The sequence below is a fragment of the Hypanus sabinus genome, chromosome 12, assembly GCF_030144855.1.
Source record: "Hypanus sabinus isolate sHypSab1 chromosome 12, sHypSab1.hap1, whole genome shotgun sequence".
Taxonomy (NCBI): domain Eukaryota; kingdom Metazoa; phylum Chordata; class Chondrichthyes; order Myliobatiformes; family Dasyatidae; genus Hypanus; species Hypanus sabinus.
In genome coordinates, this window is record NC_082717.1 from 69,312,074 (window position 1) to 69,340,034 (window position 27,961).

Here is a 27,961-nt window from a genome sequence, read left to right on the forward strand (position 1 = left end):
TAATGCCAATCTAAATTTGTGAATAAATCAATAACATGTGATTTCAGGTGCACGATGCCTACATTGAGTTAGCAAACATTCTCCTAAAAGCTGACCCCTTGCGGGCTGTGGATATTTATTCCAAATTTCCTGTGAAACCCATCAATGAGCAAACTTATGATGACGCTTTCATTACTGGAGAAATAGTTCGTCTTTTAATGAAATTTGAAAAATATGACGACTCTCGTTTGGCCCCAAACCTGATTGCATATGGAAAAGTAATGGGAATAGGTATGTATATTAATTATCTCTCCCATATAAAATTATTAATTTGTTAAGTGCAGAAAGGTATGTGACATTAAGTAAAAATTTTGGAGAATGTCAATTTTATCTTTAAAATGTATACTACAGCACCTGTTACTCTCCAAGCAATTCAGTCAATTAGCAGTTAAATGAGCAACTTGTCAATATACTAATTTCCTCCAACCACTCATAATGGACTCACAAGCTTTGAAAAAAATGCAAAAGATAAAATATTTCATCCAATAATCTAATTCTGCCTTTTATTTTCATAATGACATGGATACAATAAAAAAAATAGCTTCTTTGGCACTGTTTAATGATTCTCTACTCTATAGGTAGATAAATGTCTCTCAGTCTCTTTTGGGTGCTAGTAGTTCCAGATAGATGGGAATCAGACATTTTGTGCACAATTTTTTTAGTGTTTGGTAATATGGTCCACTACAGTGATATGTCAACTACTGGTTCTATAATTTCATAACGCTCAGAATAACTTCGACAGGAATTTTGTAAAATGGTCTACAAGAACAGAAAATGTTAGAAACACCAGCAGGTCAGGTAGTGAAAGAGGCTGAAGACCTTTTTCCAGACCTAAGTCGGATATCACAATACATCCCAATGCACTTCACTTATGTTACATTTCAGAATATATTAATTTTTAAAGCAAATAATGAAATTAAAATAGTACAGAACACTAATGTGCAAAAGGAAGAGAATTATCAATGGTAAATATAATGAAACATTTAAAATAACTAAAATTTAACATTTACCCATTTTTAATATGTTTATTAGAAAATAGGAGGAAAACAATATTCTTCATTTTATTCCATACATATTTTTGGTACTGTTCATGTAACATATAGATTGTTTTGCAGCTTCCATAGATGGTTACATTAACATTCTTGACCAGAAAATGAAGACTGAACTTCTGATGAATGTCTATGCAGGAATCCATGAGAAACCTATTCAAGATCCAGATCTTCAAGCATTCTTCACATTCAAGCATTGGATATAGGATTCTTGCTATTAATAATAAAGTAACATGTAAGCAGAGCAGGAATATGTATCCTGCTGAAGACAAACATTTCAAAAGTTTGAAAATTGTGTTCAAGTTTCTGCAAGTCCAAACAAGCACCAATATAAGAGTTTTCCTTCGGTTTATACAAAATACTCCATACATCAGGTGATGCCTTTTCATCTTATGCCACTTAGCTACAGTACCTCTTAAAATTAATTGATAATGAATCACTTCTGTTTTATTTCCATTAACAAATAATTCATGATGTTTAATCTGCTATGGGCTTGAATTAAATACTGTAGTTAAAATATTAATCATTTTAAGAAGTCTTCAGTTTTATTAATTGGTAGTTATGAAAAATGTCATATCCCCTTAATGGCATGTCATCAACAAAATAAAAACTGGGCATTCTCAGTTCTGATGAAGAAGTTTTGACCTAAAATATTAACTGTTTCTCTTTCCTTAGGTACCACCTGACCTACTGAGCTTATCCAGCATTTCCTTTTTTTTAATTTCAGATTTTGAGCCTGTGAAGGTTTATTTTGATTGTTGTGTTTTTATAGATTTGGGTAACTGATGGTGCAATGATTTGGAGATCCTAAGATATTTATCAGCCACCCAATGCTCATACTACCTTTCAGTACAGCCATCCACATGGATCCTACACTAGGGCCTTGTGAAGGAGTAAGCTTGCAGATCTGTTAATTACTATACATTATACCTCATTTCATTTATCATCTGGGTGGCTATCTTCATTATTTACTACCTTCCATGTAGCTAATTGGAAAGCAGACCTTTTTTTGCCTAAGTGGATATTCTTATTGCAAATCTGTCTTTTCTTCATTTTTGTTCAGTAATGGTGCTCAAAATAATTTCCCTTTATGATTATTCTGAATGAAGTCCTGATACATCCTTATATCAGATCAAAGTTAGTGCTGGAAACCCTGCAAGCGGCAGAAAAAGGAAATGCATTTTCCATGTTTAACAGGCAATATCTATTTTGAGAAAAGCATTAATATTCCAAGTTGGTATGTTTTGTTTAGGAATGGTATATACTAAATTAAACAGGTTTTAAAATAATGATGGAGGTTTTAAACAGGTTTTAAAATAATCCAATGGTTGAACTGGTCAAAGCACCAACTAATAATCGTGAAATATCCAGGTTAAAATTCCATCCATGTCATTATCATTACATGAGTGACTGGCATGCATGAAACTTCATACCGATGCTGTACTTTAAAGTAGGAATTGCTAGCGTGAAAGTTTACTGATTTCAATGGACACATGTCAGAATAGATCCAGTCCCTGCAAATGCTACTTCCTATAAAGTGTTGTTTGGCAATTGGGTATTTCTCTTAAGTATACTTGTACCAAAATCTAACAATTCCTTGTCCTTTCTCAAGTATCTTTTTGGTGTCTCCAGGTCTCAATGACAAAATAAGTCAATGAATAAGCCAGCATACATACATCAGAGATCAGTAAAACAAAAGAGCTGATCATTTATTCACTACAGTAGCCTACACCATATCAATAATGATAACTACAGTATACTTTGAAAGTAATATATGTTTTTGTAATTGTTTAAAACATCACCCATGTTAAATACTCAGCTGACCAAGTAATGCAGGTAACATATGAGGTATTACTTCACCAAAAATCCAAAAGCCATTTTAATACATTTTTACATTTCACATTGTTTAGTTATGAAGTGTAACAGATAATTGAAAACTTTCAAACTGTACAAAATATGATCAAATTAAAATACCTTTAAATCAAAAATAGGAAAACAAGATATTTTTGATTTGAATTACTTACAATTGTAGATAAAATAAATTTTAAAGTCATTTATTCTATCAGAGTTTAGTGAAAAACATTGAAAAGTTTAGCTCTATCCAAGCCTTCACCAATAACAATGAAGCATCAACAGAAAACTGGCTTTACAATGTACACAAGGTAAATATGCAATGTTTTAGCAAAATTACAAATCAATTTCTTTTCTATCAGATCAAAATTCTTTCATGAAGTTTGCCAGTTTTCTAACTTCAGGAAAGGGAGAAAGAGTGGGGCTTTGTTTTATTGTGCTTAGGAGGAGGAAGCCTCATGTTTGTGTTGGTACTTTTATTTATATAATATAGAAGCTTTCACCATTGCATATTCAGATTCAATTTTAATACATTCTCCAAAGCTAAATGGTCTTGTAATGCCACACCATTTCATTGTACGTATTACACAAAAAGATTCCAAGCCTTTTAAGTTTTTTTTACTGAAAATTTAATTGAGAATATTTGCTTTCACACCATGTTTCTGGACTTTTCAGAAAAGTATTTACTTAAAAACTGTACATTATATAGTATTATTTTCCTATAATGTAACTCAAATATATTTCAAACTGGAAGCACATTCTACAAGGGACTTGTGTGATGAACTACCTACTAGAATTTAAGCTTCTAGTGAAACATTTTATTTGAGACCACTAGATGGAGTGCCATGAGAAGAAAACAGTTAATCCATAACAACATGTGGATGATTCACCTCAGTGACTCCTGTTGGCTGATGATGCAGTACAACAGCATCCTCCCTATCAAAAGGTGGTGGATTATTGGTTCAATTATCTTGTAAAGGGATGTGACTAAGTAAATAAGTTAAACTGTCTATTTTATGTTTTCCAAGACAAAAAGAACCCTCTATTATTCTCTATACAATCCTCCTCTATTTCCACAAAGGGCATATTTCACCTTTGCATGGATAATAATTTGTGCAATAGCTTAGTATAACCTTACACTTGGTTAAGCTTAGTTGCAATTAAAACTCTCACAGTTTGGTCAAATGCAGTGCAAACACATAGGCCCTGCTTATCTGGACTCCAATCAAGGCTCGATATGGGCTGGGTGGAGATGGTGACATTTTGAAGCAGTGTGACTGTGCCAGCAACTCCCATATCCACACTCTCAGAGTCCTTCTTTGAGCGTTGGGCTGGATATTCACTGGAAAACACAAGGCAAGAAACATAAGGCTTTAGAAGAATCAATAATTAAGATAACATTATTTTTCAGTTTGTGCGCACACGCACACACACACGAAGGAAATAAATTAACTTCATAAACAACTCCATGAAGCCACTCTCAGGTTAGAGGAAGAAAAGCTCATATTCAATATGGTAACTTCCAATCTGACAGCATGAACATCAATTTCTCTGACTTCCTGTAATTTCTCCCCACCTTTTTTTCCAGTCTGCCTTCTGGCTTCTTTCTTACCCCTTCCCTCCTCCTCACCTGCCTATCACCTATCTCTGGTGCAGCCCCTTTCTCCCATAGTCCACTCTCTCCTTACAGATTTTTTTCTTTAGCCCTTTATTTTTTCCACCTATCACTTTCCAGTTTCTCATTTTATCCCTCTCCCTCCCCACCCACCCACCTTAACTCGGCTTCAAGTATCAGCTGCAAGCTTGCATTCCTTCCCCTCACCCAACTTCTCATTCTGGATCCTACCCCTTTCCTTTCCAATCCCAATGAAAGGTATTGGCCTGAAACATCAACTTTTTATTCCTTTCTATAGATGCTGCCTGACCTGCTGAGTTCCTCCAGCAAATAAACTTCACCCCATTATCTCTACACATACTGTATCTTAATTACCAAGGAGTTTTCTGTAGCTGACAGTAAATGCCAATGCAAATTTTAGCTTAGCTACATTAAGTTAAATCAATATCTATCAAACACTATTATATTCCTCCATCCTTGTTAATAAAGAACAGAAAGAATCTTACAGAAATTCATCTACACAAAATAAGGCTCAGTTGCATTCCAAGACAATATGTCAGAAGCAAGGTGTTTGCTTTTGTGATTTAGACCACTACCTTCAAAAACAGAATAGCTATCTTGCATACTACTGGTTATGGATGCTATGATCTCCCACCCCCATCCAAGATGGAGAACAGAAGATAATGGGAGCAGATAAGAACTGTTTAAATGCTTTGTAACTGTTCTACCAATCAATGAGATTTACAAAAAGATGTTTCCTGCTTGGCATTGCTGCCTGCAGTGCCCACAGGTCAGCTGCAGGGTCATCAGCCAGGGACCACCATTCATTGATGTTTCACTCCCTTAGCTCTGATAAATATTCTGCTGGTAGAGCAGTGGTCTCCCTGCCACCCCCTGCAGCTTTCAATGGGGTTAGTTGGTTCCGTAATTTCTGTCCTTCCTCCTCAGCTACAGTTCCCCAAGGAAATCACCACCACATCTCTCCACCCAGCCATAGTACAAGACAGTCCTCCTCATTGAGTTGACTACCCCATGAGAGGAAGAAGTGGAGGCTGCTCATGAGCAGAAGAGGCTGATGTACTCAGACCTGGCAGCTGAGTGTAAGGAAGCTAGCTGGAGGACCAACATCTACCCTGTGGTAGGATACCAGGGCTTCGGCAGCACATTGACAAGGTTACTCCATGATACGGCAGTGACTGGAGCATGGCTCAGGAGGGTCACTAGTGACTTGGCTGAAGAAGCTGAGGTCTGGCTGAGGTAGAAGGACAAATGTGCTGAGATCTGCCCTCATGCTCCACTCCTTGCCTGTGGAGAAGAGTCCTGAAGGAGCCCTTGCGTGGGTGCATTCAGTGTTCTTACCAGCATTAACAAATGGGCTGAATTATTGTCCCACTGAGGAAAGGCTGCCTCTCGCATCCCTCCAATAGGTCTCTATGGATTTCTGCCAACTTCTTTAGGATCTGTATCACTCTTGGGACAGAACAGTCATGCATCCTGCCAGAATGTGGTAGAGGTTGATAATGGTGATATCACACAGGGGGCAGCTATCCTCACTGCCGAACCACTGGTGAAGATTTTGGGGGGGGGGGGGGCAAAGTATCATAGGTTGCCCTGATCAGGAAGTTTTGGCTTGTGGGACCTTCCACAGGCCAGATCAGCTGAATGACCTGTTGATGGTCCCTCCCATGCTGATCATGTTCCCTGGCAGCCCTGTGTCCACTGTCCACACCCTGTAGTGCTCCCGCTCTGTCCTTGTTACTTCCTCCACCACCATGACTTTCCTCTCTATCTTCGAAGCCTTGCACCAGAAACATGCTGCCTTCTCCCAGCCAAGTCCTGCATGTTCAGCCTGGACTTTGCCAACAATCAACAATCAGGTTCAATGAAGACACTAAAGCTTGTGGACATCCTAGCTCTAAACACTGGTGATCTGAAAGGACATTGCTAACAGTATTTCTAGGCACAGGTTTCAAAATCTATTAGTACCAGTGGTAACCTCAAACTTAAAGACTCAAAGTAAATTTATTATCAAAGTATATATATGTCATCATATACAACCTTAAGATTCATTTTCTTGAGGGCATTCACAGTAAAGCTAAGAGACAATAGAATCAAGGAAAGACTGCACCCAACAGGATAGACAAAGAACCAACCAACACACACTGAGAGCTGGAGGAACTCAGCAGGCCAGCAGCATCTATGTAAAAGAATACAGTCAATGTTTCGGGCCGAGACCTTTCAGCAGGACAAACAACCAGTGTGCAAAAGAGAGAGGAGGGAGACAGAGACAGATATTGAGAACATAGGATGAAGAGTCCTTGAAAGTGAATCCATAAGTTGTTGGGATGAAGTCATCCCCTTCAAGAGCCTGATGGTTGAGAGGTGATAGCTGTTCCAGAACCTGGTGGTCTGATTCTTGAGGCTCCTGTACCTTCCTCCTGATGGTAGCAGCAAGAAGAGAGCATGACCTGTGTGGTGAGGGTCCCTGATGATGGATGCTGCCTTCCTGTGACAATGCTCCATGTAGATGTGCTCAATAGAAGGGAGAGCCTTACCCTTGATAGACCAGACTATATCCACTACTTTTTATAGGCTTTTCCATTCAGGGGCATGGGTGGTGATGCAACCAGTCAGTATACTCTCCATCACACATCACACACATTTGCCAAGTTTTACACAACATGCTGAATCTTTGCAAGCTTCTCAAGAAAGTAGAGACGCTATTGTGCTCTACTATTCTGGTTCTGAAAATTAAACAGTAAAGCATTCTTTCATGGGATTTAGTCCCACCCTAACCAAAAGTAGTTTAGCCAGATTCCCTAAGCCCAGAAATTTTGCTGACTTCATTCAAAATGGACTCTCCAACTGCATGAGGGAAACCAGGTTATGAGGTAAGTACATATCAAAACTATATAAAATCAAAATATTACTAAACATATAATTCAGAATAGTTATTTCTGAAAACATACACTGGACAACAAAGATTTTGCTTCCTGAATACTTTTGGGTGTATCTTATGGATTTTGGGCTGCTGATCATTTAAATCACCATGAAATTTCCCTATCATGCACCAATTTTTTTGAAATTGCCTATATTTGTCATTTCAATTCATAATTCAAGCTAGAATAACTGACACCAAGATTAAGGAATGCATTTTCATTCTTCCACATATCAAAAAGGTTATCAAGGATAGGCAGTTCAAAGACATCTAGTGGGACTGGAGAAAGTCACATGGAAGGCCTTCAAGGATGTTGTTGCAAATTTTCTTGGCAACTACAGAGCACCATATTATGTGCAGCCTGTTGACAACATGCTTCAAAACATACAAAACCATGAGGTGCAACATGTCACTAAAGATTCATTTGGGGCGTCACGTGATGACGTAGGGTCAAGACGTTGGGAATCCAGTTCCCTCGTAAAAAGTAATGAAATAAGGTTTAAATGAAGAAGTGTTAACAAATACCTACTAGAAACTATTTATAAGCAACTCAGGATTATCTTTTGATATGGCTCCTAAACTGAAACAGAAGAAAGCTACTACTTTGAAGGCTGCGCAAATTGGCGGGGAAAAAGACCTAACCGTCTCGGCAAAGCCTCGGACTCAAATTGGATATCCTCCCGGCGAAGTGCATGGCACTTCTGATGGTGCGGGACAGGAAGTTGCAGCAATGTCGGCGGTCTCTAAGAAGAAACGACAAGAACAACGTATGCGCGAAAGTATGCATGAACGGGTATTAACAAAACTACAAATCCCAACTACGACCAGCAGTGAATCAGAAGTAGAATCAGACTCTTTGGGAAACTCAGAGGAAGAAGAAGAGGAAAAGAAAGAGGAGATTAAAGGAGACATAAAAGATATCCTGATACATATGACGAATGAATTAAAAGCTATAAGAACAGATATAAGAAGGATGCAGAATACACTCGATAATGTGGTGGAAAAACAAAAGAAGATGGATAATAAAGTTAAAGAGATGGAAGTAAAAGTTGAAGAAAACACTGAAAGACTAGTTAAGATAGAAAACAATAATCTTGCCTGGACAACAGAAAGAAAACGGATGTTGGAAAAAATAGATGCACTTGAAAACTCTAGTAGATGAAATAATATCAAAATTGTTGGTCTTATGGAAGGTACAGAGGGAGAAAATCCAATAAAATTCTTTCAAGAATGGATTCCAAAAATTTTTGAAATTAAAGAAGGAAGCCAAGAAAGTGAAATTGAAAGAGCACACAGAGCTTTAAGACCAAGACCTCAACAAGATCAAAATCCAAGATCAATTTTGATAAAATGCTTAAGGTACCAAGATAAAGAAATGATCTTGAAGGCAACTACTCAAGGTGCTAAAAAGAGAAATGGGCCATTGATAATAGAAGGGAAAAGAGTTTTTTTTTATCCAGACATAAGTTACGATCTTCTGAAGAGGCAGAAGGAATTTAACCCAGTGAAAAAATCTTTATGGGAAAAGGGCTATAAATTTTTATTGAGCTACCCAGCAAAATTGATAATTTTCCTGGATAATGAAGAAAGAAGATTTTTCATTGACTACCGGAAAGCGGAGAAATTTGTACAAGAATTACCTGATGTCCACGAAGAGGAGTAAAGAATTATAGAAATGAAATGGACTAATGATGAAGACTGAAACAAGGTTGGACTTGACGGACATTTATAAGAAAAACAAATAGTCGAGGAGTATTAATTGGGAGTAGAGACATTAATTATTTTCTTTTTTTTTCTTCACTAATTTTTTTTTTGCTTTTGCAGGGGAGCTGGAGGAGCTCCTGATCGATGGCTGCAAGTTTCGCGTGTACAATCATGGCGATTGCCATGACCCGTAAAATGGGGGGGGGGGGGGGGGTAATGTTGTGTTCTTTTCATTCGCAACATTAGTGGGAGGGTATTTTGTTTTTTTTTCTTATATATTAACCATATAACAATCAGAGCATCTTGGCCCTCCTAGTCCGTGCCGAACCCTTAATCTCACCCAGTCCCACCTACCCGCACTCAGCCCATAACCCTCCACTCCTTTCCTGTCCATATACCTATCCAATTTTACCTTAAATGACACAACTGAACTGGCCTCTACTACTTCTACAGGAAGCTCATTCCACACAGCTATCACTCTTTGAGTAAAGAAATACCCCCTTGTGTTTCCCTTACACTCCTGCCCCCTAACTCTTAAATCATGTCCAAAAATATTAGTTATCTTTCTTCTATTTTTCTTCTTTTTTGCCTGGATGGTTGGGGAGAGACTCATAGCAACATGGAGAATTTTAAAGAGTTCAAAAGGTATTATGAATGATTAATTTACTTAAGTTTTTAAAATTGTAATGTTAATGGAATTAATGGACCTGTGAAAAGAAAAAAAGAGTTTTAACATATATTAAGAAAATGAAAGGAGATATAGCTTTTTTTTTTCAAGAAACACATTTAACAGAAACAGAACACAAGAAATTAAAGAGAGGTTGGGTTGGAAATGTCATTGCAGCTTCATTTAATTCAAAATCGAGAGGAGTTGCAATTTTGGTTAATAAATCTTTACCAATTAAAATACAAAATGTAATAATTGATTCTGTGGGGAGATATGTGATTATATATTGTCAAATTTTTTCAGAATTATGGACTTTTATGAACATTTATGCACCAAATGAAAATGATGGAAAATTCATACAATAAGTTTTTTGAATTTGGCTGATGCACATGATAAAATATTAATAGGTGGAGATTTTAATTTTTGTTTAGATCCAGTTTTGGATAGATCAACTAAAGTTGCTACAAAATCAAAAGTAATAAAACTAAATTTATCATTAATAAAAGATTGAAATCTGATTGATATATGGAGAAAAATTAATCCAAGAGAAAGAGATTATTCGTTTTATTCAAATAGACATAAAACTTACTCAAGGATTGATTTTTTTTTATTATAAAAAATATTCAAGATAGAGTGAAAAGTGTGGAATATAAAGCAAGAATATTGTCAGATCATTCCCCCTTGATAGTGACAATGATAATGATGGATAAGGAGGAATCGATCTATAGATGGAGATTTAATTCAATTTTATTAAAACGTCAAGATTTTTGTGATTTTATGAAAAAACAAATTCAATTTTTTTTGGATACAAATTTACATTCAGTTGAGGATAAAATTGTATTATAGGAAGCGATGAAAGCATATTTAATGGGTCAGATTATAAGTTATACATCTAAAATTAAGGAATACACAGCAGAAATAGATCAATTGGAAAAAGATATCATAAAGTTAGAAAAAGAATCTCAAAGATATATGACAGAAGAAAAACGAAGACAACTTGTTAATAAAAAACTACAATATAATACACTCCAGACATATCGTACAGAAAAAGTAATTATGAGAACTAAACAGAAATATTATGAATTAGGTGAAATATCACATAAAATTCTTGCTTGGCAGTTGAAAACAGAACAGACTTCTAAAACAATAAATGCAATTAGAACAAGTGTAAATAAAGTTACTTATAAACCTTTAGAAATTAATGAAACTTTAAAAAAAATTTTGTACTAAACTATATCAATCAGAATCACAAAATAAGATTGCTGAGATAGATAAAGTTCTATAACAAATAACCCTTCCAAAATTAAATTTGGAAGAACAGGAAGGATTAGATATGCTCTTTACATTAAAAGAGGTTGAAGAAGCTTTAGGATCACTTCAGAGTAATAAATCCCCAGGAGAAGATGGTTTTCCTCCTGAATTTTATAAAAAAATTTAAAGATTTATTAATTCCTCCTTTTATGGAATTAATATTCCAAGTGGAAAGAATGCATAAACTCCCACAATCTTTTTTAACAGCGATCATAACTGTATTGCCAAAAAAAGATAGAGATCCTTTAAAACCAACATCATATAGGCCTATTTCTTTGTTGAATATAGATTATAAAATACTAGCAAAAATTTTATCTAATAGAATATCTAAATATTTACCAAAATTAATACCTATGGATCAAACAGGTTTTATTAAAAATGGACAATCAATGGATAATATAACCCGGTTACTTAGTATAATTCATTTGGCACAAAAAACAGAGGAAATGAGTGTGGCAGTTGCTTTGGATGCAGAAAAAGCATTTGATAGATTGGAATGGGATTTTTTATTTAAGGTATTGGAAAAATATGAGTTAGGAAAATCTTTTATACAGTGGATTAAAACTTTAAATACTAATCCTCAAGCTAAAGTAGTTACAAATGGTCAGATTTCAACACCATTTTGCTTAACGAGGTCAACTAGACAAGGCTGCCCATTATCTCCTGCTTTTGTTTGTATTGGCAATAGAACTATTAGCTGAATTAATTAGAACAGATTCAGACATTGGGGGCTTTAGAGTTAATCAAGAAGAATATAAGATTAATTTATTTGCTGATGATGTTTTGATTTATTTAACAAACCCATTGCAATCTTTGCGAAGATTATCTTTTAGATTGGAAGAATATGGGAAAGTATCAGGGTATAATGTAAATTGGGATAAAAGTGAAATTTTACCCCTTACGAAAGGAAATTATAACCAATGTTGATTAGTAATTCAATTTCGATGGTCAATAAATGGGATATAATATTTAGGTATTTGAGTTGATAATGATGTAAAAAATTTATATAAACAAAATTATTTGCCATTATTAAAAATAATAAAAGAGGATCTTGATAAATGGATGATGTTACCAATAACATTAATAGGTAGTTAATGCTGTAAAAATGAATATATTTCCTAGATTGCAATATTTATTTAACTTTACCAATACAATTACCTCAGAAGTTTTTTCAAGAACTGAATAAATATGTAAGGAAATTTCTTTGGAAAGGAAAGATATCAAGAATATCATTGGAAAAATTGACATGTAAATTTTATTTAGGAGGGTTACAACTTCCAAATTTTAAGAATTATTATAAAGCAAATCAACTTAGATTTATTGCGTCTTTTTTTGATGAAGAAAAACCGGCATGGATTAGAATAGAATTAGATAAGTTAGGAGAAAACATACCAGAAGATTTTATATATAAATGGGAATCCAAATGGATATGGGAATAAAAAGAATCTCCTATATTAAGACACTTGATTGATTTATGGAATAAGGTAAATATGGACGATGAGATAAAGAAATCTTTACTAGCAAAAAGAACTTTAATTCAAAATAGGCTTATTCCTTTTACAATGAATAATAAACTTTTACATAACTGGTTCCAAAAGGGGATTAAATATATAGGTGATTGTTTTGAAGGCGGTATATTGATGTCGTTTGATCAATTAAAGAATAAATATAAAATATCAAATAATACTCTTTTTTGTTATTTTCAATTAAAAGCTTATTTACGAGAAAAGCTGGGTCAAACAATGTTGATGCCAAAACCTAGTGAAATAGAAATATCAATTCAGAAAGGAAAAATTAAAAAAATTATATCTTGTATATATAATTTGATTCAAAATCAGACAATTAAATTAGGAATTCATAAATCAAGACAAAAATGGGAATCTGATTTGAATGTTAAAATTGATAGAAAAAAATGGTCAAGATTATGTTCTGATAGTATGAGAAATACAATAAATGTTCAACTTAGATTAATGCAATATAATTCTTACATCAATTATATATAACACCACAGAAAATAAATAGATTAAATTTAAATATGTCTGACCAATGTTTTCGATGTAATCAAGAAATTGGTACTTTTTTACATTCTACTTGGTCTTGTTTTAAAATTCAACCACTTTGGATAAATCTAAGACTTTTATTGGAACAAATTACTGGAGTACAACTTCCACATAGTCCAGTATTATTTTTATTAGGAGACATTGAAGGGATAATACTGAAACTTAAATTGAATAAGTATCAGAAAAAATGTATAAAAATTGCATTTGCAGTAGCCAAATAAGTTATCACAGTTACTTGGAAATCTGATTTATATTTAACTATGGATCATTGGAATACTGAAATACATAGTTGTATTCCACTTGAAAAAATTACATACAATCTAAGAAATGAATATGATATATTTTTGAAAATTTGGTTCCCATACTTACAAAAGATAGGATTAAATACATAGATCCTTTGAAGACAAAATTATAAAGTAATTGGGGAAAGAAAAAATAAATATTAAAATTATTTTGAACTCCATGGAGCATGTGAGGATCCTCCGATATCCTGGCAATCTTTCTCTTCTTTCTTTTTTATTCTTTAGATAAGGGTTAAGGGGGGGAGGGTTAATATTATTTTTCGTACTATTTTATCATCACATTTATTCTTGTAATTTTCTAAAATTTAATAAATAAATAATTTGAAACATTTTAAAAAACAACAACAACTAAAGATTTATTTTCTACATTCCCAATTAGACTTCCTCCCTGCAAATTCTGGCACTGTCAGTGACAAGCATGGTGAAAGGTTTTACCAGGACACTGCAGTCATGGAGTAACTGTATCAGAGCAACTGGAATTCATCAATGCTGGCTGAGTATTGTTTGACACTTAAGTGAGAAGCCTTAAGACACTGAGAACAAATGAAAATCATCAACAAAACATTTTTAGCTTAATTAACTATTGCAAAGCATCAGCGCCATTATGCAATTATATTCAATGAAAGTTAATTTCATGTTTCTCCAAATTCTTACGTGATACGTCTGAAGTAATATTTGTGTTCAGCTTTAAGCAATTATAAAAAAAAATTCTGGGTAAATAACAGTTCAAAAAAATTTGTTGCCTGGTGTTATCTTTATTCTTTTTCACCAATTTAATTTTCCAATGACATTAACCAAACACTGAAGAAAGTAGTCTTCTGTGAAGAGAGTAGCCAAGTGAAAGTATTCTCAGATATAGACAGAAAATGCTTTAGCTCTGATACAATACCACACAAATATTAATCTTTGGAAGCAATCATAAAGCATGGGCTTCACATATTTAGGCAACCTACTATGTTTACAAATTAAACGAAGTTACTCACTATTTCCAAAGATGCAGGTTGCCAGCTCCTCCTGCTGTCATGAAGATATCTCTATTTTGTGGCAAGTGACGGACCTGCCATACAGTGGATTTATACGCCTTGAGAAAAGCAGACACATAATGAGTGTTTATAGTGTTCATAAAAACGAGTGAGAAGCAACACCACCTGCTCCACTTAATAACAACTACCGAGTTGAGTCACATACCTTCCTCAAAATTATCTACTTTCAAAATACAAAAGATGCAATAAAAATAAAAGACAAGCATATAGTTTCATTCATAAAGAACTCTTTATCTCAGAATATATCAAAGAACATCTAAGCCAAGGATATTCTTGTATTAAGCTGCAAGAAACACAGGAACCAACCTGTGCACAAGTAGCCCAATAGAACTCAAATTATTAGATAATCTGTTTTTGTGCATTAGCAAAGGAATAAATATTGGCCCTGCATATCTTCAAAATTGCACCATGGGATCTTTCAGGTACAGCCAGGCAAAGGAGCAGGACTTGTGTAAACCAACTGAAATTTACCTGTGCTGGGTCCACTTAATTCTATTGCCGTGGGCATATTTATAGATTTTATTACTTTCCATATGAGCTTTGAAAGTATCCATTGCCAAATCATCTTTTCCTTATAGCCATACAGCAGTACAGTTTAGAAACAGGCCCTTTAGCCCAACTAGTCCATGCCAAAACCATTTAAACTACCTACTCTCATTGACATGAACTGGGACCATAGCCCCTCTGTACCCCTACCGTCTATGTACCTATCTAAACTTCTCTTAAACATTGGAATCGAGCTCGCATAGATCACTTGCACTGGCAGCTCATTCACAATCTCATGACCCTCTGAGTGAAGCAGTTTTCTCTCATGTTCTTAAACTTCTCACCTTTCACCCTCTGGTTGTAGTCCCACCCAACTTGTGAAAAAAGCCTGTTTGCATTTACCCTATCTATACCCCTCATGATTTTGTACACCTCTATCAAATCTCTTCTCAATCTTCTACATTCCAAGGAATAAAGTCCTAACCTATTCAATCTTTCCATACAACTTGGGTACTCCACACCCGGCAACATCCTTGTACATTTTCTCTGCATTCTTTCAACCTTGTTTACATCTTTCCTGGAGGTAGGTAACCAAAACTGCACACAATACTCCAAATTAAGCCTCACCAACGCCTTGTACAACTTCAACATAACATCCCATCTCCTGTACTCAATACATTGATTTATGAAGGCCAAAGTGCAAAAAGCTTTCTTTACAGCCCTACCTACTTGTGACACCATTTTCAACCAATTATGTTTATGTATTTCCAGATCCTTATGTTCAACCAGTCACTGTGTAAAGCCTACCCTGGTTGGTCCTACCAAAGTGCTGTCTTAAATTCCATCTGCCATTTTCAGCCCATTTTTCCAAATTATGCAGATCTTTCTGTCACTCATGATAGCCTTCCTCACTGTCCACTATACCCCCAATCTTGGTGTCATCTGTAAATTTGCTGATCCATTTAACCACTTTATTATCCAGATCATTGATACAGATGACATACAACACAGGACCCAGCACCGATCCTTGCAGCACACCACTAGTCACAGACCTCCAGTCAGAGAAGCAACCCCTTTACTACCACCCCGGTTTCTCACACAAAGTCAATGTCTAATCCAATTTACTACCTCATCCTCAATGCCAAGCGACTGTAACTTCTTGACCATCTCCCACATCTTGTCAAATGCCTTATGAAAGCACACGTAGACAATATCCACTGCCTTGCCTTCATCCACTTTCCTGGTAACTTCTTTGAAAAACTCTGCAAGGTCGTTAGACATGACCTACTATGCACAAAGCCATGCTGACTATTCTTAATCAGTCCATGTCTATCCAAATATGTATGTATCCAGTCCCTTAGAACACCTTCCAAAAAAGTTCTCACAACTGATGTCAGACTCACCAGCCTATAATTTCCTGGTTTATGTTTAGAGCCTTTCTTAAGCATCGAAACAACATCAGCTATTCTCCAATCCTCTGGTACCTCTCCTGTTGATTGTCAGGCCCCGGGGATTTATCCACCCTGAGTAACCTCAGGGTAGCAAACACCTCCTCCTCTGTAATCTGTACAGGGTTCATGAGGTTGATGTCGCTTTGCCTCACTTCTACAGACTCTGTATCATCTCCCAAGTACATGCAAGTGCAAAGAATGCACTTAAGATCACCAAAATGCTAGAGGAGCTCACCAGGCCAGGCAACATTCTATGAAAAAAAGTACAGTTGATGTTTTGGGCCAAAACTTCAAATGTCCTTTTTTCCATAGATGCTACCTGGCCTGCTGAGTTCCTCCAGCATTTTGTTGTGTGTTGCTCAGAGTTCTAGCATCTGCAGATTTTCTCTTGTTTATGATCTCCCACATCTGTTTTGGCTCCACATGGATTACTGTTCTGGTCTTCCAAGGTACCAATTTTGTCCCTAGTAATTCTTTTGCTCTTAATTTACTTGTAGAATCCCTTAGGATTCTCTTTCACCTTGTCTGCTAGAGGAAATTCATGCCTTTTTTCAGCCTTGCTGAATTTTTTTTTAAAGTATTCTCTTGCATTTCCTGTACTCCATAAGCACCTTATTTATTCCACCTTGCCTATACCTGATATGTACTCTCTTTTTTTCTTTAATCAGGGCCTCAATACCTCTTGAAAACCAAGGTTCACAACACTTATGTTTACCTTTTATTGACAGGCACATACAAGCTTTGTATTTTCAAAATTTCATTTTTGAAGGCCTCCCACTTTCCAGGTACACCTTTGCCAAAAAACAGACTGTCCCAATCCACACTTGCCAGATCATTTATGATACTTTCAAAATCGGCCTTCCTCCAATATAGAATCTCAACCCGCAGAACAGAAGTACTTCTTTGCATATTTACTTTGAAACTAATGACATTGTGATCACTGGATGCAAAATATTGCCCGACCCGAATTTCTATTTAACTCCCTAACAGCAGATCTAGTATTGCATGCAGAGTATCATTGGGACTTCTACGTACTGATGAATGAAATGTTCCTGAACGTATTTGACAAACTATCCTATCTAGTCCTTTCATAGTATGGGATTCCCAGTCAATATATGGAAAGTTAATATCACCAACTATAACAACCTCATGTAACTTGCAACAGTTTGCAATCTCTTCACAAATTAGGACTCACAACTTATAAAACCTCTTCTGCTGCATATACTGAATTTCAAACACCCCTTCAAAACAGAAAAAAATAGGAGTAGGTATAGACTACCAAGACCCTCAAGCCTGACCCACCATTCCACATGATCATAGCTGATCTACGACTGGCCTTAACTCCTCTTCTATGTGAGATTCCCATAGTCTTTAATTGCTCTGTCCTTCAAATATTTATCAATATCCAGCTTAAATATATCAAATGATGTGACCTCTGCCATCCTCATGGACAGAATTCCAGACATTAACTATTTTCTGAGAGAAGCACTTTTTAAAAAAAAAACACATCTCAAACTTTTGATATTTACCGTCATGCCCCCTTAGTATCTTGTACTTCTCATTCTTCAAAGATCCAATGAATACAGACTCTTGCTTTTTAGTTACTCTTCAAAGAGCAACCCTCTCGACCTATGTTCCCTCTAAGCTGTGCAAGTGTGCGTGTGCACACACGTTTTTTAACCAGTGCACAATGGAAATTAATGTGCACACAAGATTAGTTACCTAAAATAATGTAGTAATTAATAATTATACTTATTGAAAATAATCTTTTAGCTAAATGTTTCTGTTAACTAGTTAGTTTGTTTTTCAAATACCACAATGCGTGTCACTAATTTACATCACCTCACCTTTCCTGTCCGATTTGTACAGCTGCACCACAGCGGCAGCCATCTTTGGCGGACAGTGTTCATATCGTAAAGTTTACAGAGATCTGTTTCAAATTGTGTAGATAGCTACTAAGTTTTTAATGAAAAAATATTGATTTACTATGTCGAATTCAAAAGAAGCGAAGGCATGAGGCACAAAAGAAATGCAAATTTGTTTAAAGTTCAATGGTTTAACAAAATAGTAGAAACTGCTACACCGAAAATGTCACAGTAGATACAAGTTCGCTGTTGACTTTTATAAATAGTCTTTGTGTTCATTTAAAAGAAAGGTTTCCTGAAGATGAGGTACAAGAATGGTCAGCTTTTGATTTCTCCGCAATTGCAGATTGTGACTTCGCATTTGGTGATGAACAAGTTAATGCCTCATGTCTAAGCTATCATGATTTTCTAGCTGAAAATACTGTAGTAGTTAGACAGTTTAATGATTTCAAATTTTCCATGCAAGAAAAAATTACATCCAAACTGATTTCAAACTTTGCTCAAATGGTGGCATTTGTACTTCTACAGTTTTGCGACCTTGCAGAGTTAATGGACATTGGGGGAACCTTTCTTGCAACTAGTGTGGGCTGTGAGTGAGGTTTTAGCCTAATGAATCAACTCAAAAACAAGCCGAGAAACCGTTTAGGTGAATGTCATTTGGATATGTTAATGAGAATCAAAAGCTATCAAGTGGATGGAAGTTCTACTAGTCTCGATAGCGTTTACAAAAAAATGGGTAAATGCCAAAGACAGGAAAGAGAAAAAGTAACTGAGTGACTTAAATATGTATGTTATTTTGGTATTATTCTGTGCAATTTTATGTCAAATATTTTGTAAACCTACATAAATAGTGCCATGTGTGCATTCAGTGCACACATACTTTTGTCACAGGAAAAAAAATTGTACAACATAAGATTTTCGTGCACACTGACTACTAAAAGTTAGAGGGAACATTGCTCTCAAAGCAAGAATTAGCTAGCATGAATCACCTTTGTACTGCTTCCTATGCTTCTGTATTTTCAATTCCTGCAGCCTTTGACCATTCTTTCCAAATCTGCTCATTTAATTTGTTTTCAAATAGCAGAGTTAAAAATAATACAATCCCAAAACTGCTCTGGAAAGTAAATAAAAATTCAGATATGCTTTCATATGCTATACATGGATCTTTGCTTATTTGATAGATGCACAATGATCACTGGTTAAAATATCTTTCTCATTATCCACATCAATTTGAGTTACACCCATAACAAATATTTCTTCAGAACTTACATAATAGGCTATTTAAAGAATTTTTGTACCTTCATCAACTGAAGCTTACCCAACACCTAATTCTTGAGATTATGTATTGTTGAGCAATCATGAATTAACTGGAGAGTCGACATTTGATCCTTCTGAATAGCAATATTAACTGGACATCTGATATTCTGTTCAGACAACAGTTTAAGTGACTGTTCCATAGAGCTGACTTTTCAATATAATGCTTCTGTCTGAGAGTGGATTCCACCTTGACTGCTATCAGAGAAGCTACTCAAGCTATTTGATAAGAGGGTTCCATGGCAACCTACACCCTGGGTTATTGAGCAGTTAAATTACAACAAAATACAACCTGCCACACCAGTCTTTATAAAGTGCAGAAACAGTGAATTAAATACCTTTTCACTAACTGAAGCAAAACCCTTAGTTGGGTGTTCGGTCCGCATGTCAAACACGTGGAATTTCCCCTCTAAGGAAGTGGCCACCAGCTTATTCATAGTGATATCTTTTCGGTCAAATTCAACAGAACAAACCTGTAAAAAGAGTTAAATGTCTGTGTTGAAATAAAAGTTTATTCTAACATCACAAGAGTTACATATTAAGCTCCCAGGTTTTGATTTTGCATATTCATAAGACTTTATAACACAGGAGGACAACTGGTCCATGAAACCTATGCTGGCTCTCAGAGTTATCCCCTCAATCCCATTTCCCAGCCTTTTTCTCTGTAACCTGTATTTTCTCACATGTCCATGAAATCCATCCTGACTTTCCAATCCTACACAATGAGTAAATTACAGTGGCAGATGTTTGAAATGTACAAAGGAACTGGAGCACTTAGGAAATCCAGGCAGCTAAAAGGATAAAATGCAAACTCCACAGAGACAGAACCAAAGGTCAGAATTGAACATGACAAAAAACAGCACTAACTGCTGCATCACACCAATTTAATCATGGAATTAATGGAAAATGCATGAGAATTTTCTTCCTCAAAAATACTTAAAAATGTGTTCTAACAAATTCATTTGACACTAGCACAAAGATATGGCATAGGGATATTAGAAACAAAGCAACTAAACATGGCCTTGTCTCAAGTATTGGTTCTCAACAAATCTCAAATGGCCTTTATGGTAAGGGTCTATGCACAGAATATGAAGTTGCCCTGCTTCACTTTTCCAGCATTTACTACAATTAGAAACAGATGCTCTTGGTCAATGCATTGAATTAAAGTTCCTTTTCAGTTTCCAAAGCACTGCAAAGAATGAAGCATTAAAGACACTATTAACTTTCAGTACTCTGTTGAGTACTAAAGACACTATTAACTTTCTGTACTCTGCTGAAAACTGTTTACAAAGTCCATCAATCTGAAAAGTCACTCTGGAAATCAAATGTCTTGTCAGTTGATTTTCTTGTTGCAAATAGCAGGAAGTGTGAAGTTTCTATCCTCCCCTGGGTCCTGGAGGATGAAATGTGGTGAATAGAAGTGCTGCCAAAAAACGCGCAATTAATGTGCAGTTAGCAAAAGAAATGAGAGATGGAGATATTAAAAGGTAGGAGGAAAAAAGGGGCAGTTTGGCATAACATCAAGAGCTAAAGGACCTGTTCCTGTGTTTTACTGTTCTAAAAGTTTATTTCTAAATAAACCATGAAAATGCCTATCCTCACATATTTTTCTTCAACAACCTGCTAGTATTTGTGTAGAAAGCATGTATACAAACATGTAGCTATTATTTTCCACTCCATAAGGAAAACATTCTTGGGAGTTTACACCTATATAAAATTACATTTGTTCTTTACCCCATTCCTGATGTTCTTCTCCCACCGGAGTGACATCATTCTTAGGTCAAATAGCTTGATATCTCCATTGTCATATCCTGCACACACACACCGCTCCTGTTGATTGTATGCATGACCTGTCCAAGAAGGCACAAAAGAATTTGAGTGTACTTAAAAACATGAACTCAACTTGTACACCTTCTCAATGAGGAATTTAATTAAGACTTACAATTCTTCAAGATAGAGAAAATTCTAACTATGGGGCAACCACATATGCTGGATGGGGTATTGTACACCTGGCAAACAATATCCTGAGATGGTTCCATATCTCAAGAAACCTGTCCTTGCCAGCTGGTCAGATTCACTGGGGAGTTGTGGGTCCAGGCTAGACTGCAGTATGGAAGCCTACAACTCCTCCATCTATGTATATGAAGTCAGGGAAGTCTGAACTTGGTGCACCACCCATCCGCCAAGAACTGTATATAGACCATAAGATTTAGGAGCCAAATTAGGTCATTTGGCCCATCAAATCTGCTCCACCATTTCATCACAGCTGATCCATTTTCCTCTCAGCCCTAATCTCCTGGCTTCTCTCAGTAACTCTTCATGCCCTGGCTAATCAAGAACCTAGCAAACTCTGCTTGAAATATACCCAATGACCTGGCCTCCACAACTGCCTGTGGCAACAAATTTCACAGATTCACTATCTCTGGCTATAGAAATTCCTCTTCATCTCCATTCTAAATGGACATCCCTCTATTCTGAGGCTCTGCCCTCTGGTCCTAGACTCCTCCACCATAGGAAACATCCTCTCCACATCCACCCTATTGAGGCCTTACAACATTCAATAGGCTTCATTGGATCCTCCCTCATTCTTCTGATTTCCAGTCAGTACAGGTCCAGAGCCACCAATCAGTCCTCTTATGGTAACTCTTCATTCCGGGACTCATTCTTAACAACCACCTCTGAACCCTCTCTAACATCAGCACATCTTTTCTTAAATAAGGGGCCCAAAACTGCTCACAATACTCCGTGAGGCATTACTAGTGTCTTGTAAACCCTCAATATTATGTCTTTGCTTTTATATTCTAGTCCTCCTGAAATGAATGCTAACATTGCATTTGCCTTTCTTACCACAGATTCAGTCTGCAAATCAACCTTTAGGACTCGCAAATTGCTTTGCACCTCAGATTTTGGAATTTTCTCTCCATTTACAAAATACTCCACTCTTATTTCTCCTACCAAAATGCATGACCATAGACTTCCTGACATTGTATTCCTTCTGCCACTTCTTTGCCCATTCTCCTATCTACGTCCTTCTCCAACCTCTCAGCTTCCTCAACATTACCTACCCCTCCATCCATCTCCCTATCATCCAAAAACATGGCCACAAAGCCATCAACTTACAAAAAATGCTGAAGGAACTCAGCAGGCCAGGCAGCATCTATGGAAAAAAAGTACAGTCAATGTTTTGGGCCGAAACCCTTCTGCAGGACTGGAGAAAAAATGCTGAGGAGTAGATTTGAAAGGTGGGGGAGGGGAGAGAGAAAGTCCCATCAACTAATCATTGACATATAACATAAAAAGCAGTCCCAACAGAGACCCCTGTGGAACACTATGTCACCAGCAGCCAAGCTGAAAAAGCTCCCTTTATTCCTATTCATCACCTCCTGCCATTCAGCCAATACTCTATCCATGCTAGTATTTTTCCTGCAATACCACGGGCTCTTAACTTGTTAAACAACCTCATGTGTGGCACCTTGTCAAAGGCCTTCTGAAAATCCAGGTACACATCATCCACTGATTCTCCTTTGTCTATCCTGCTTGCTATTTCTTCAAAGAACTCCAGCAGATTTGGCAGGCAAGATTTTCCCCTACTCAGAGTATCCTGAAATTACATTCTAAGCAATCGACTCCAACATCTTCCCAACCACTGAGCTCAGATTAACTGGCCTAAAATTTTGTTTCCCCTGCCTCTCCCCCTTCTTGAATAGTGGAGTGACATTTGAAATGATCCAGTCCTCTGGAACAATGCCAGAATATATTGATTCTTGAAGGATCATTACTAATGCCTCCAGAACCTCATCAGCCACCCCTTTTTGAACACTGGTGTATAGACCATCTGTTCCAGGTAATTTACCTTCAGACTTTCAGTTTCCCAAACCCCTTCTCTTTAGTAATGGTTTTTGCCCCCAACACACTTAAATTTCCAGTATACTGCTAGTGTCTTCAACAGCAAAGACTGATGCAAAACACCTACTCAGTTTGTCTGCCATTTCCTATCTACCATTATTACCTCTCCAGCATAATTTTCCAGCAGCCCAATATCTACTCTCGTCTGTCTTTTACTCTTTATGTACCAGAAGAAACTTTTGGCATCTATTTAATATTATAGGAATATGAAGGTAAGCAAGCCAACTTTTCTCTCTTTATGACTTTTTTTTTTAAGTTTCCTTCTGTTGGCTTTTAAAATTTTCCAATCCTCTAACTTCCCATTTTTGCTCTACCATTACCCTCTCATTGATTTTTATGCTGGTTTTGATTTCCCTTGTCAGCCACAGTTGCTTCATCCTACCTTTAGAAAGCAACTTCTTCATTAGGTTGTATCTGTCCTGCGCCTTGTGAATTGCTCCAGAAATTCCAGCCATAGTTGCTCTGCTGTCATCCCTGATAGTAACCTTTTCAAATCTACTTTGGCCAGCTCCTCTCTCATGCCTCTGTAAGTCCCTTTCCTGATACATCTGACTAGCACCTCCCTCTCAAAGTGCAGGGTGAATTCTATCATATTACTATTCCTGCCCTCCTTTGCCTTAAGTTCTCTAATCAATCCCAGTTTATTGCACAACACCCAATCCAGAATAGTTGATCTTCTATTAGGCCCAACCAAGGGTTGCTCTAAAAAGCTGTCCCGTAGGCATTCTACAAATACCCCCTCTTGGGATTCAGCACCAATCCGATTATCCCAATCAACTTACATATTGAAATGCCCTATGACATTGTCCTTTTGGCAAACCCTTTCTGTCTCCCATTGTAATTTGTACCCACATCCTGACTGTAGTTCAGATGCCAATACACATCTCCCATCAGACTGTTTCTTAGCTCTTCCCACAAGGATTCTATACCCTCCGATCCTAAGTCACGTCATTCAAAGGACGTGATTTCATTTTTTACCAATGGAGCCACCCCACCCCCTCTGCCTACTTGCCAGTCCGTTCAATACAACATGTATCCTTAGAATGTTAAGCTCCCAGCGATAAACTTCCCTCAGCCACGAAATCTAAACCACTGCCCCTTGCACCAGTTCCTCAACCAGATACTTATTTACCAAATGCCCCTATTCTTACCTTCATTGGCATGTGGCACAGACAGCAATCCAGAGGTTATTACCCAAGCAGCCCTGCTTTTCAGCTTTCAACCTAGCTCCTTAAAATCTCTCTTCAGGACCTCCTCGCCTTTCCTTCCTGTCATTGATACCAATGGGTACCAAGACTTCTGGCTGCTCACCCTCTGGAATGCCATGGACCAGAACAGAGACATCCCTGACCCTGGCAACTAGGAAACAACATACCATTCATGTGTCTTCATCACGCCCACATAAATTCATCTCTATTCTCCCATCACTACTGCAGTCCTTTTCACCTCTCTTCTCTTCTGAGCCATGGCGCCACTCCTCCACTCCTCAACAGCATCCAAAACAGTGTACTTATTGAGAGGAACATCCACAGTGGTACTCTGCAATGCTTCCCATTTCCCCTTCCTTCTCCTAGCCATTACCCAGTTATGTATGCAAAATGTTGCCATTTCCACCCACAACTGGTGCTTGTAAACTGAAGCATATATTTGCTTTATTGCTGAACATTTAGGATCTTAGTACTATAAAGAATTTTAAAAAATGAAGAATTTATCTGAACTCCTAAATCTATGTATCTGTTATCTAATATATACAGTATATATACAGTACACTTGCCAGCATACAGCACCTGGTGTTCTTCAGGTTTGAAGAACTTCACTGTATTCATTTTTTTTTTTTAAAAAGGTGCATGAAAGCTCTTTGATGATGATAACAGATCCATGGTAATAAATGCATATGTGTTTCTGTTTATGGTCGAATACATGCAGTGATTATTTATAGCCAGCTATGATCTCACTTTACTGAGCAACCTACGTTCTTCCTTGGCTCCTTTCCCCACCCAATATGCTCACTCTCAATACAGCTAGTAAGATTAATACAGATTATTTTACTCAATACTCCTACATTCAAATTTAAATGTTGGAAAGGACAAAGAGAAATAAATCAACTTGACTCATGACAAAATTAATTTCTAGTGCTACTCTTTTAGGCCTGTGCACATGGCCATCTGCTATGTAATTCTTAATCCTTTTCACAAAACTGCAGAATGAAACAGGACAGGAAGGGAACATTTGATCTATTGTGTCAGTGCCTTTTCATATCTGTAATCTTACTGATTGCCATGTATTTATTTATGTGGCTTTAAAGTAAATACCTTAATGTAGAAACAATGGTAACAAACTGATCAATGGTAAACAAACAGAATGGGGAGAAAACAGTAAATAACCTGAATGCAACTTCTATGGAAAATAAGGTCAGGAAGACTTAAATCACACAGAACTGAGCCAGAAGAATGCAACAACACACCAAAACAAATGTTTTTCATCAAAATGCATAAAGCATTAAAACAAAAGCTAAGTTGAACAGAATCACAGAACTGATGGGAATAGATCATCAGATCTATTCTGAGATCAATAGATAGTCAGAGGCTTTTTCCCAGGGATGAAATGGTTGCCACAAGAGAAGAACACAGGTTTAAGGTGTTGGGGAGTAGGTACAGACGAGATGTCAGGGGTAAGTTTTTACTCAGAGGGTGATGAATGCGTGGAATGGGCTACCGGCAACAGTGGTGGAGGCGGATACGATAGGGTCTTTTAAGAGACTTTTAGATAGGTACATGGAGCTTAGTAAAATAGAGGGCAATAGTTAAGCAAGTAATTTCTATGGTAGGGACAAGTTTAGCACAACTTTGTGAGCAGAAGGGCCTGTATTGTGCTGTGGGTTTTCTACATTTCTATCAGAACACCAACTGTTCTCATTGTAAAATACTGCAAAATTTTGCACAAGGCTAAAGTAGATTTTTAATGTCCTGTGCCATAATCACTTACTAGCAAACTCTGATCTAAAATAAATTAATTTATACTCAAGCCCAGTATGCGTCAAAATGATTAATTTTAAAAGTACAATAAAAATATCATGTTTATTAAAATACATATGATAAAACAGCTTACAATCCTCAGCAGCTTACTAACTGCAAATTTTGGGCTCTTAAACATGTGCAATATTGATTTAAAAGTTTGTATTCTGCCTATGACATTCTTTAATATGATTGATTGTTTAGCTTGCTTGATTACATCCTAGTTCCTGGATATCAGCAACTCCAGTGAACAGATACCCAAATGCAAATAGCAATGCAACAGGTAAAGGTTGCCCCACAGAGAACACGAGGCCTTGCGAGAGAACTTCTTTAGACATTAACAGTAAGCATAACTATTTCATTGCAATATTTCTGCAACATTCACAGACTCAGGGTCTTGGACTATACTTTTTTTTGTGTGACAGTATTTTAATGCTATCTTATATGTGCTATATTTGACTTGTGCTGTGTGTGATTGTTGGTACTGTGTTTTGCACCTCGGCCCTGGAGTAATGCTGTTTCGTTTGGCTGTATTCGTGTATGGTTGAATGACAATTTAATTTGAACTTGCCAACTGCAACACATGTATGATTAATCCCCATTCTCCCAGAGCACACCAGAAAAAAAAAGTGAAACTTGCGGGCATTCCTTGCAGCCAGTCTGAGAAAGTGCAATAAGATTTGTCTGCTACTTTGATCAAAATGTTCACCTAATTTAATCCTAATGAGTTAAAATAAGAGCAGAGACATAAACAAACCTCAGAACCTCAATAAATAATTTCTCTCTTAAGTTTTGATCTGGAAGAGAAAAACTGGCAGAAGCATTGGCCAATAACTGCTCAGTAATGACATTTACAAGAAAAATATTATGAAACATTAACGGAGATTTATTGACATATGACATTGGGTTAAACCAAAGACTTAAAAAGCTGTATTTACAAATGAAACAGATTGATGTAGCAAGTCCAATCACAAACAAGAGAAAATCTACAGATGCTGGAAATCCAAGCAAGACACACAAAGTGCTGGAGGAAATCAGCAGGCCAGACAGCTTCTATGGAAAAGAGTAAATAGTCGTCGTGTTGCGCCAAGACCCTACATCAAGACTTACGTCATGTAACAAGTGACCCCTTCTCATAAAACCATAGAGTTATACAGCACAGAAATGGTCCTTCAATCGACTTGTACAGTTTGACAAAGGCGTCTTCCTGAGCTAGTTGCATTTGAAAATATCCCTCTAAATTTCCTAACCTATCCAAACGTCTATTCAATGTTGCAATTGTATCTGCCTCTACAATTTATTTTGGTAGCTAATTCCATATATCTGCTACCCTCTGCATGGAAAAA

At 36.6% G+C, this 27,961-nt stretch overlaps 2 protein-coding genes across 4 annotated transcripts in view; one reads left to right on the forward strand and one right to left on the reverse strand.

Moving 5' to 3' along the window:
* Positions 1-3,473, forward strand: part of LOC132402986 (uncharacterized) — an 85,547-nt gene extending 82,074 nt beyond the window's left edge. For 2 of the 3 annotated variants that reach the window (XM_059986171.1, XM_059986172.1), the window contains 2 exons: positions 48-270; positions 1,155-3,473. In XM_059986171.1, coding sequence (XP_059842154.1) covers positions 48-270; positions 1,155-1,294 — 363 coding nt within the window. In that variant the 3' untranslated portion in view covers positions 1,295-3,473. The remainder of the gene's footprint in view (positions 1-47; positions 271-1,154) is intronic. The other variant, XR_009515147.1, reaches the window with a different exon arrangement.
* The window catches only part of dnaaf10 (dynein axonemal assembly factor 10), a 33,927-nt gene continuing 8,738 nt past the window's right edge, over positions 2,773-27,961 (reverse strand). Inside the window, exons 5-8 of the mRNA XM_059986174.1 lie at positions 21,430-21,545; positions 20,034-20,168; positions 14,520-14,617; positions 2,773-4,281 (exon numbers count right to left, since the gene is read on the reverse strand). Of these exons, the coding sequence (XP_059842157.1) occupies positions 4,074-4,281; positions 14,520-14,617; positions 20,034-20,168; positions 21,430-21,545 (557 nt within the window). The 3' untranslated portion in view covers positions 2,773-4,073. The remainder of the gene's footprint in view (positions 4,282-14,519; positions 14,618-20,033; positions 20,169-21,429; positions 21,546-27,961) is intronic.